General features: G+C 44.1%; 1 protein-coding gene across 2 annotated transcripts in view; it reads left to right on the top strand.

Moving 5' to 3' along the window:
* The window catches only part of RALY (RALY heterogeneous nuclear ribonucleoprotein), a 212,692-nt gene that overhangs the window by 189,659 nt on the left and 10,906 nt on the right, over positions 1-12,127 (top strand). For both annotated transcript variants that reach the window (XM_081866807.1, XM_081866808.1), the window contains exon 5: positions 10,839-10,886. In XM_081866807.1, coding sequence (XP_081722933.1) covers positions 10,839-10,886 — 48 coding nt within the window. The remainder of the gene's footprint in view (positions 1-10,838; positions 10,887-12,127) is intronic.

Here is a 12,127-nt window from a genome sequence, read left to right as displayed (position 1 = left end):
CAGGTCTTTTTCCAAGGGATCAAAAGCCCAGATAGGGCTATAATAGGAATCGGTTCTCCATTAGACAGAGAGCCAAGCCACATGTGAACAAAATGCCTGTGGTTTGTGAGATGAACCAGCCTCAGATTGGGTGGTAGGGAGAGGGGTAAATTTGAAGTGGCAGAGGGGAGCAGGAGTTTGAAACTAGGGAAAGCTGAATTGAAAAATGTGGTGTTTTGTCCCTAAGTTGCTCAGGATAGGAATGTCCACATTTCTCGGATGCGACATTTACTTATGTACATTTTTCTTTTAAAAAAAATAACCAGGATCTTTCAAGTTTGTGGGCTACAAATAGAAAAGGGAGTAGTGCAAACGCTGTTATTTATCTTTAGACTTCAGAGCTAATAGTTCAGTTAACTGAAATTGCAAGCAGAAGCATGAGATAAATACCTCTTCGCTTCTTTCCTTCTTTGAATGGCAGCTGAATGTGAAGCCTGTCAGGCTGTAGGTCACTTTGGTGGACACAACACTGACCCCTTTTTTTTTCCTTAGTTGACTTGCAGTGGATCAGTTGTGATCCACTGTTCTTTCTCTCTTTTTCTTGCTCATGTAGTGCCTCTTAATTATTTACTGGTAATTATCTACCAGGAGCAAACTAAATGCAAAAGAAGCAGATGAGTGCAAATTTGCTTAATTGCGTGATTTATTCACATGGCAGAATGGCTTTGCTTGACACAGATTTTGGGTCACCTTGGCACCAGCTTGTTTGTTTATTCTTTCACAGAATACGTGCAGCTCCGAGTGTTTGCCCACACATTTCTTAAGGCTTGCTTATACGATCAGGCACAATGATCATTATTTTAGAAATGTTATCCCAGGGCAACATTCCCTTTCTACCTAAAAAAAAAATTTAAAAATTCCAGAGTGTTTCAGCAGCACACTCTTGCTAATAATCTGGAGTAATTTATAGGCCACCGTAGGAAGGTTAGAACATAAAAAAGCATAAGAGCTCTGCTGGATCAGGCCATTGGTCCATCTAGCGCAGTATCTGATTCTCATTGTGATCTTCCAGATCCTATGGGAAGGGCACAAGCAAGAAGGACTTAAGCACAACTGCACTCACCTCTCCTACAGATGCATACTCCCTCCAATCATGGAGGAGCAGCATAGCCATTGTGGCTATAGCTGTTGGTCACCTTCTCCTCCATGAATTTGCCTAATTCTCTTATAAAGCCATCCAGGCTGGTGGCTGCTACTGCAACTGTGGGAGTGTATGCCATAGTTTAACTATGAGCTGCATGAAGAAGCACATTCTTTAGTCTATCCCAAATCTTCCAGTTTTTTTCAAATGACCCCACCCATCCATTGGGGTGGACGGATGAGTCTTTTTCTGGATCACATCAATTCCATGCATATTCATTCATAAGTCTGTAACCAGTGTGGTGTAGTGGTTAAGAGCAGTAGTCTCATAATCTGGGGAACCGGGTTTTAGTCTGTGCACCTAAGTGCACATTAGGTTGGTTCACTTAAAAATGTGAACGATTTTTTTCTCCTGCCCTCTGAATGCATCCGACAACTTCATGTGCAAGGTCGTATGTTGAGACAAAATACATGTATAACTGTGTATTTAAATACATATTTAAGTGCACATTTTGTTGTTGGTTTTTGTTTTGCTTTTAATTGAAGATTAATGCAGAAAGAAGGCAGGAATACAGATGTGAATTTCACATGGATTGGAAATAGGCTGACTTGTCCATCTCTAACTGGAGTCTAGCATCCCAATTCTAACCCTCTGTAAGATGAAATCATATGCACATTTACACTGGAGTAGTCCAGTTTAATTCAATAGGGCTTACTTCCAAGTAGACATGCAGATGAGATGGTTGCAATGCAGGATGGTAGCAAACGCCAAAAAATTCCAGGGTTGTAATCTGCTAAGCATGAAAACAGTGTTAGGCCTGGCATGAGAGAGTGGCAATTTGCAATTGGTCACTGCCAGTCATTACAGTACTTTGCATTGTTTCTAGGTTCTGCTTGTTGTTTTGCCTGTGCTTGTGTTGTTGCATTTGTTACATGGGTGTCACATTTGCACCAGCCATATTTCTTAAAGCACATTTAAAGATTACGGCTTTCCCCCAAAAGAATCCTGGGAATTGTGGTCTGTTAAGGGTGTTGGGATTGTAATTCTGTGAAGGGTAAAAAATACTATTAATGATAAATTAACATGTGCCATTAAGGTAAGATGGGGAATTTGCAGGAGAAATGATTTTGAGGAGATATGGAGTGTGTTTGTAGAATTTGTACTGTTAAAACGGAAAGGGGTCAAAGCATCGCAAGAGGTGTTGAAATTTTGGGAGGTTGGATAGTTAGAATGGAATGGTTTCGGTGGTGGGGTGCATACTTTGATTCTTATTTATGATTATTACTTTGTCAAAATAAAATTAAAAAATTAAAAATAAATTCACTTCCCGGGGTTCTTTGGAGGGAAGCCATGTGCTTTAAATGTATTGTGTGGATGTGAGATCAATTACATGAGACAATGGAAGAGAATGGATTTTTTCTGAGCTTCCACTTCATTTCTGATACAATCCCAAATTTAGAACATCCTGAAAAAACATCAGGAATAAAGAAAAAGAAGAGGAATTAAAGATGTGAGCATAATCACATCTGATCTGTCAAGCATTAGCTAACAAGATGGGGAGTGGGGTATAGTTTCCACCCACCTACTAAAGAGACCCACAGTCAGCCAGCTGTCTCATTCAGATCCCAGGTGGGGAAAGATAAAAGCATGGAGCTATTTCTCACATGGCTGGGCTTGATATTTCAGGAGTATAAAGGTAAATAGTAACAGTACACATCCCAGCACTCTCCCCCATCCTATCCTTTATTAATCCCTTCCCACTGGTAGAAGCAGCAATTCACCAGTTGAAACATCACAGAAACTTCTTTCTGTGCTCACTGTCAAACAGACCAGAGAAACTGTGTGATTTCCACAAGCCTTTCAAAATAGGGACTTTGATCTGGGAGGTACCACAGGTCCATTCTTGTTCAACCTGTAGCTGTGAGGCAGAGAGCTAGTGTGTCTCAGGAAACTGCTTAAAGAGCAGGTTGCTCATGCAAGTAAGCCAAGTTACAAGTAAGTGAATTGCGCTGCAGTCTTAAACTGCAGTTCTATGCATACCTATCTGGGAGTAAGCACAATTGAATATTGTGGGACTGCATCCGAGTAAAAATGCATCAGATTATGCTGTTAAAACCCCATTGAAATCTATAGCATTTAAAATATACTTAATTCTGGGCAAGATTGTGTCCAATTGCTATGGTTCAAATGGTAGTGAGTTCAGTTATTCTGCCTGCTCTTAACAGGGGTATTTATTAGCACAAATGCCAAGTAATACTGGACACTTCCAGGCCGTTCTTATATTTGGATGGAACTCAGTCTCATATCAGCAAATTTAGATTGCATAATTAAAGTTGGTTTGCCATTCCCACACAACAAAACCACCACCAACCAAAAAAAAAAAAAAAAAAAAAACCAATTCAGACTAGAAAGTGTGGGATATTAATTGGTTGGCACAACTTTGTATAACCTCCCCGCAAACAAACCAGAATGAAGGCTCAGTAAATAGCTGAACAGCATCTAGCCTCCCTGCAAAGTGTGGAAACAAACCAGGATAAATGCTCAATAAACAGCTCACCTGGAAGTGATCAATGAGGCACATGATGCTTCAGAATCCTCCTAGGAGCCCTTTGCAGATTTAAATAGTGGAAATTAAAATCAACTCAACAAAGGGTCACCATAATGATGTGTGGCATTTGTCATATCATGTCTTTGCCCACTGGGGCTCTTTATTGAGAACAGTATGATTTATGACTGGATCAGTGTCTGCCACAGCCTTCTAAATCTCTGCATACAGCTAAGGAGCAGGAGACATTAAATTCTCCTGTCTATTCTCTTAAGGTAAGTTTCCATGCAGTTGCAGGGGATGGAAGAGGGAAACACAGACTATGAAGATACAGGTGTGAGAGTGGGTGGTATTGTACAGTTACAGCACATTGATTTTTGAGCCATAAACTACAGAGATTATTATTGCTATCAGCAGTGAATTCATCATCCCTTAACCATTAAAAGTGGGGGAATTATTTACTGCCTAACTGCTGCTTATGATTAAATAGCCTTGCCTTGCAATCCTGAACACATGGGGTGTTTCTGTGCAGCAGTTTATTGTGGAGTCAGGGCTGCTCGTGCACGGCCGTTTTTTGTTTGTTTGTTTTTTTGCAGCATCTTCACAACGACATGCTAATCAAAATGCTCCCCTGTATTTCTACACACACACACATACCCATTTAATTCAGATGTACCATTTTTGCAAGGGTTATTTTTTGGCAGCGGGTGTAGGGTACTATGGAAACAGTAAATCCAGTTTAATTTGGTGATAATGTGGGATGGCATTTTGATGTGGATGACATAGTATGTTGCGCAAACTTTGCATACCACCGAATCCACAATAAACTCCTATGTGGAAATGCCTATTTACTCTGAAGAACAGCCTACTGAACTCAGTGGGTTGTGCATCTCCAATAAAATTGCAGAGGATTGCAGCCATAACTCCAAGGCACTGTGGAAACACTTGACATGAGTATTTATGTTTGAGTGGTCTTTCTACAGTATCTGCAGGCAGTGCTTTTTTCTGGGGGTACGCATACCCCTAACATTTTGTGAATCTTTGTACTTTTGTCCATTTACTGTATTTTATATTTCCTGATTAGGACTATAAAATGGTGATTTTCTTGAGTCAAAATGAGAGTACCCCCAGAAATTTTTTTAGGGGAGAAAAAAAGCACTGTCTGAAGGCATGGAAACTTCATATACTATAAAATGAAAATGACAACTGAAGCAACCAGAGTGCTCAGGGAAGCATAGGTTTCTGATCATATAGTCCCAACTTCATTTGACCCAATTCAAGGTGCTGGTTTTCACCTTTTGAACTCTAAATTTGTGGTGGCTAAGCTGTGGCTCTCTGGGTGTTGTTGGACTCCCATCAGCACTCGCCAGCATGGACAAAGGTCAAGGATAATGGGAGTTGTAGAACAGCAACATCAGGAAGGCAGTAGGCTAGTCCTCCCTGCCCTAAATGGCTTTGGATCCTGGATATATAAAAGGAGCATCTACTCCTGTCCTGCATCAGTTACCAGAGGAGGTCCTGCTTCGTGCTCCAGTGCCATCTAAGATGAGACACATAGATATATAGGACAGGGCCTTCTCAGTGGTGGTGTCCAGAAATTCTTTGTCGATTTTCTCCCTTTTTGCTGTCAAGTGGAAACAGCACTGCTTAGCTTGTTCAAGGCACTTGGAGGCAATGCTGGGTTTGAGGGGAGCTCAGGTCTTGAAGATTCCCCCCAACCTTGGCACTGCATCCACCCTAGCATTTGCATGCACACACTTGCATGCCTTGCTTGGCTTTTTGTAGTCACTGCTGTAACATAAAACACACTACTACTACTACTACTACTACTACCAGCAGCTCACTGCTTCTGGCAGTTTTTCAGGCACTTCTGGTCCCAGGGTCCCTGGACTTATGGGGTGTGGGGCCAGACTTACACCCTTTGGTCCATGACACATCATCTGCTTTGCATGCAGAAGGCCCAAGTAGAATGCCCAGCACTTCCAGGTAGGGCTGAGAATGTCCCCTCTCTGAAAGAGTTGCTGTCAGTGTAGACAACTCTAAGCTAGATGAACCTCTGTTCTGACACTGTTTCAGATGGCTTTTTATGTTCCTATGCCACTGAAAGCACTTGCTGAGAATTTAAATTAGCTTGGCAAATATAAGATGGGGGACTACATGGCTTGCTAGTAGGGTCTAAGGGTCTTAGCAGACCACAGGCTGAACATGAGTCAACCGTGTGATGCAACAGCAAAAAAAAAGAAAAACCCAGCCTAATTCTCTTTTAGGCTGCATCAACAGAAGTATGGTGTCTTGGGAAATAATAGTACTACTCTATTCTGCCTTGGTCAGATCACACCCGGAATACTGTGTCCAGTTCTGGGCATCACAATTAAAGTAGGATATTGATAAGCTGGAATGGGTGCAGAGGAGGGCGACCAAGATGATAAAGGATCTAGAAGCCAAGCTTTATGAGAAACAGTAGAGGGAGTTGGGTAGGCTTAGTCTAGTAAAGAGTAGACTGGGAGGAGATATGATAGCCATCTTCAGACATATCAAGGGCTATCACATGGAAGATGGGGCAAACTTGTTTTCTTCTGCTCTGGAGGGTAGGACTCAAATCAATGGATCCAAGTTATAAGGAAGGAGATTTCATCTAAACATCAGCAAGAACTTTCTGAATGTCTGAGCTGTTTGACTCCACCAGGAGGTTCTGGATTCTCCTTTATTGCAGGTTTTTAAGCAGAGGTTGGATGGCCATTTGTCATGGATACTTTAGTTGAGATGTGTGCATTTCATGGGGTTGGACTAGATGACCCTTGGGACCCCTTCCATCTCTATCATTTTATGATTCTTTGCTTTTTCTGATATTATTAAGCAGCAGCATCATTATCATGTTCCTACCAGTGATTTGCTGCTTGTTTTATGAGGGATTTTTAACTGGTTTTGTGTGCTTGGTTGGTATTGGGATTTCCTCACTTCTGGTTAATAAAATAAAATAAAATAAAATAAAATCCAGGGGAGCAGAGCTTAGCCAGGTTCAGCTTCCTTGGGAAGGAGGTGACCAGAAGCCTACAGTGTTTTGTAGTATCTGAATTACAGACAGAGCATAGGTGGAGGCAGACGCCTGAACACCCCGTCAGGCAGCCAAAGCCACTTCCACACATCAGATCTCCAAAGTAGCTGTCCCTCGCTGCCAAAGCAAAACGCTTCTAGCTGACTCTTTCACTGCAAAACTCCAACTGCAGTCTCCCCCATTTGTTCCCTTCCACAGACACACAGCTAGATTACCTCATCCTTACCTAGGGTAATATTCCCCCTTTCATAACCTTCCATCAATTTTCTAGCCAGAACACCGCAGAGTGGTCCTGCATCAAGAAGCAATGTTCTAACAATTAGCTCCCATGGAGACAGAGCACCCAGGCTAGTAACTCTCCTTTTGTCAAGTCCAAAACACTGCCCAGGTATGACCTTAAGGAAACCCGCTATGAAAGTCCTATTCACTGATCAGAACCGCATAGCAGGATCCGTGTTTGTTTTGATGATTTCTAACAACCTTTAGGATTGTATTATGTTCTTGCCCTTCGATTAAAATAATACAGTGGTGCCTCGCAAGACGAAATTAATTCGTTCCGCAAGTTTTTTCTTCTTGCGAGTTTTTTGTCTTGCGAAGCACGGTTTCCCATAGGAATGCATTGAAAATCAATTAATGCGTTCCTATGGAGACCGCTTGCCAGGCTGGCGGTGCGGAGAAGGGCTTTTCTCCCCACCGCAAGCCTTCAGGACAGGTACGGGAACAGAGGGGAAGGCGCGCAGCGCTTCTCCTCTGTTCCCAGGGCTTGCGGTGGGAGGAGGGTTTTTCCTCCCCACGGCCAACATTCAGAAGAGCATTCTGAAAGTTGGTGGTGGGAAGGAAAACCCTCCTCCCACCGCAAGTCTTCAGGACAGCCATCCGAAGGCTGGCGTGGGGAGAAGGTCTCTCCGCCCCACCGCCAGCCTTCGGAGCAGCCTTCCGAAGGCTGGCGGCAGGAGGAGGTCTCTCCGCCTCACCGCCAGCCTTCGGAGCAGCCATCCCAAGGCTGGCAGCGGGAGGAGGTCTCTCCGCCCCACCGTCTCTCCGCCCCACCGCCAGCCTTCAGAGGAGCCTTCCAAAGGCTGGCGGTGGGAAGAGGTCTCTCCGCCCCACCGTCTCTCCGCCCCACCGCCAGCCTTCGGAGGAGCCTTCCGAAGGCTGGCGGCGGGAGGAGGTCTCTCCGCCCCACCGCCAGCCTTCGGAGCAGCCATCCCAAGGCTGGCGGCGGGAGGAGGTCTCTCCGCCCCACCGCCAGCCTTCGGAGCAGCCTTCCGAAGGCTGGCGGTGGGAAGAGGTCTCTCCGCCCCACCGTCTCTCCGCCCCACCGCCAGCCTTCGGAGGAGCCTTCCGAAGGCTGGCGGCGGGAGGAGGTCTCTCCGCCCCCCCGCCAGCCTTTGGAGGAGGTCCGAGGACAGTGGGGAAGACGCGCTGCGCTTCCCCGCTGTCCCGGAGATTTCCCTATGGGCTTTCGTCTTGCGAAGGAAGCCCATAGGGAAATTCGTTTTGCGAAGCGCCTCCAAAACGGAAAACCCTTTCGTCTAGCGGGTTTTCCGTCTTGCGAGGCGTTCGTCTTGCAGGGCACCAGTGGAGAGCTCGTTTTATCAAAGAACATACACATGGTGCCTGCCTATTCCCCTTTGTCTGATACTCTATGATGCTTTTGTACAATATTGTAACTATTACTATGTCTATTTCGAAACTCTCAAGAACTCAGGAACTGAATATGTGGAGGCTTGGCTGGAACCATTATTGGTCTCATTCCAACACCAAGGTCACTTAAACATAAGACCTATTCACTAAAACATTTTCTCACGAGGAGGGTGGCTGCCAGATACAGCTTTTTTTGAGCTGCTTGCATTGATTTCCCTCCCCACTGATTATTGGATTTTATGTGAAGTGGTAATTTTTGTGATTTTTTTACAGTGTATGTTGTATGGTCATTTTATTTATTGTCACCAGCCCTAAGGTCATCTGATATACAACTGACAGAATTGTAGAGTTGGAAGGGACTAAGAGGGTCATCTGGTCCAAACCCCTGCAATGCAGGAATCTTTTTGCCCAACGTGGTGCTCGAACCCATGACCTTGAAATTAAGTGTCTCATGCTGTACCAACTGGGCTATTTGGTTGTTACTATTACTACAGTGCCTGGCGTGCTCTGGCCCATGGGGTCACGAAGAGTCGGACATGACTAAACGACTAAACAACAACATTACTACTACTAATACCTAAAAACATAAAACACCCCAGGTTCAGTTCCTCACATCTCCAGTTAACAGGATTTCAGATAACAAGGTGGAGAAAGACCATTCCTTGAGCTCTTTTAAGCTGTTGCCCATCAGTAGACAGTAGACAGCGCTGAGCCTTATGGACCAATGGTCTGGTGATCCTGCGTGTCTCCTCTGAGCTGCCTATAGAACTCCCAGATCAAGCATTGGATTATGCAGCTGTTCTGCTCTAACCAGCTTCAGTGATCTTGCCAGCTTGAATCAGTCAAACATGGAGGCCAAAGTGTGCTCCTCATTGTTCCGTTTAATAACTTTTGATAGCTCTGTTCTCTGGAAATGTGCCAGCCTTTCTCTGAGATTATGAGTAACCCAAAGGGAAAGGGTTGAGTTAAAAAGAAAAAAGTTGAAATGGATGCTTTCAGCCTTAAGACTGAAAGCCTAATAGGTCCCAGAACCCTTTCCTCATTCTTTTTGTCTGTTTCCTGCCCCAATGGGCTTAACTATGCTGACTCACATTGTCATTCTAAAACGAATAATTAAATGTACTGCTGAATTCAGCAATCAGCTATCCACCCAAGACCTAAATGCATCATTAAATCAATGTAGTCAAGGCCCATATCCTGTTGAAACTCCCTATGGAACATGGTGAGAACCAGGTAGCTACCTACATATAACCATATCCCTTGGTGATCATTACCATCAAGGTATACTATAGTATACTGCTACTTATTTACAGGAAAAAGGACTACAGAGTATATTTGCTGCCTTTCTTCCATGGGGTTGTCAAGAGCTAAGGGGGCACCCCCCCCCCTTGTCTGGAGGATCTATTCTACAGTACAAAGGTTAAAGGTACAGCTGTTGGTTTGCCCACTTTTGCCTCTGTCCCTTAGGCTCTCCTACCACTAGCATGTGGCCCTTGGGAAGCTGCCCTGGGGCTGAAAAAATTGCCCCATTACCAGCTGTACAGACTCTCAGGCAGCATAAGGGGCAGGGGGGTTGCTCCTGCGGAGCAGTGTGAGGGGCCGAGCATTAAATCTCCAGTGGTTTTTATTGTCCTGAAATGCCGCCTCCACGTCACTGGGAAGTCAAAAATGTCAAGGCAAAATTAAAAATTCCACTTTGAGCCGACCTTTCAAACTGATGTGTAGCTATATGCTCCTTTTCAGCCAGAAATGTCAAAGCTTTCCATTTCTACTATTCGCCAGATGGATTCATGCTGAAAGTTTTCTTCTGTCAAGGGTTCCTGCATGATAGTTTCATTACAGTGTATAAAATATCGCTCAGGGAAGAGAAAAGGGAAATGGCGGGTTATCAAGGCAGCCGCTGGCACTTTGATGGTAGTGACTCCACCTCAACCGCTCTTGACAGGAGCTTACGCATCCCCTGTCTCCCCGTATCCTGACCCCTCCAGCTAAGAACAGATTGCCTTCTAAAATGATGCCCATTTATCTTTTGGTAGCCCAGCTAACAATAACTGTTGGTTGAGCCTCTACGTCATTATAACCTCATGCTACTATAGCTCAAAGCTGGCTGCTTTACATGAATTCCTGTTGAAGGCCTGGTTGTGGCTTAATTCTGTGCAAGTTGGGTGTCCTGTTGTGCCAAAATGGTTCTGCATACAGTCAGGGCATTTTCTTTTCTTCCAAGGCTGAGTTCTGCTACCTCATAAAGCAGGAATGGGGACTCCAGATATATTCTGGGGCACAGCTGTTGGACACCAACTCCCACTAGCCCCAACCAGCATAGTCTAAGGTTCAGAAATGATGGGAATTGTAGTCCAGAAACATCTGCAGAACCACAGGTCTCCCACCCCATGTTATAAAGGCTGTGACCAGCGAATAGAAATGGGTGGGAAAAGTTAGAATACTACTAACTTGTTTTCTTTTGTCTACAGTGGCTATGAATTTGACTACGACTACTACAGAGATGACTTCTATGACAGGTAAGCAGATTGAAACGAGCAAGTGATACACCTTGAGTTGAGCTGGCAGGAATGGAATGATACATTTCTGGGGCTCTGAATGAAGTGCACTGTGTTAATTGCTCTGCATCCAGCTGATGGGGATAGATTTTTAAAAGTCACAAGAGACAAATCCCAAACCCATCAAGGAGGAGGAGCATAAAGGTATACCATGAATTCCTCCCATGGTTGCAAAGGCAATCAGGGATGCGACTGGGAACAGCCCTTGGTGCTTTTAAAACTCAGGTTTCATGTTCCACATCCACATGCTTTTTTCATAATGCCTATCTTCCTGCTCTCCCTCTTTCCTGCCTTCCTTTATTATTCTTTCCCCTGCTCTCTTGGAGGCGTTCACATACTTCCCCAGGTTGACATTTCCCCAATAGGTTCCTGAGTGCTCTTGTCATCTAGGTATCCATAGGTTTGCTAAAGACAAAAAAAGGATTTTGTGCTCAGAAAGTTCCTTCTTGTCTGTCTGCATGTGCAACTTGGATAAATACCACTGTGCCTGCTTCTGTCTGCATCTCAAACTGCATGGTATAAAAGGCCACAACTTTCTACCCACCAGAAACGTTTATGGATAGACACTAAAATGAGATAAGGAGCACAGGAGAGGAAGGAACGATGGTGTAGAAAAGCAAAAGAACTGGGCTTGTACATCAGTTCTCAAGTCCTCGGGAGTTCCTAAATTAATTCTAAGAGTGGAAACATTAAGGTGTTTTAAAAATGCATTAAAAGTCACAGTCTTGCAGGCTATAGTGATTTGTTAAGTAAAAGTATTCTGTGTGCGGTTAACGGCATTGGTTTAGCGGATGTGTCTTCCAAAACCTTCATGATCAAATATCATCCCTAGCCGCTGCTTTTTATCCCAGGCAATCTAGTGACTGGCATGTGTGGATGGAATGCTAGCTACCCCTAGAGGCAGGAAGGGAACACTGTCTCATGTTCATCCAAGTTTGTTATTGGTCTGAATGTATTTCGCCGCAGTCTGGTTCTGTGCTGCTGAAAAGTGTTTGTTGTTCTGCTCCTTTTCCCCTTGGCTAAGACATCAAGGGCCAGGAGTGAGACAATTGAATTGCTTTGAAATAGAATAGTTTTGAATAAAACAAAGATGTATCTCAGTTATCATAATGAGATCATCCCAGATTATTCCCACATATTCATGAGATTCCACAAATTGCAAATAAATAGTTTCTACAACATTATTAGAAAGTGCTTAAGCT

This window comes from Podarcis erhardii (genome assembly GCF_964252035.2).
Source record: "Podarcis erhardii genome assembly, chromosome: 6".
In the NCBI taxonomy this organism is placed as follows: domain Eukaryota; kingdom Metazoa; phylum Chordata; class Lepidosauria; order Squamata; family Lacertidae; genus Podarcis; species Podarcis erhardii.
This window is presented reverse-complemented; position numbering and strand designations above follow the sequence as displayed.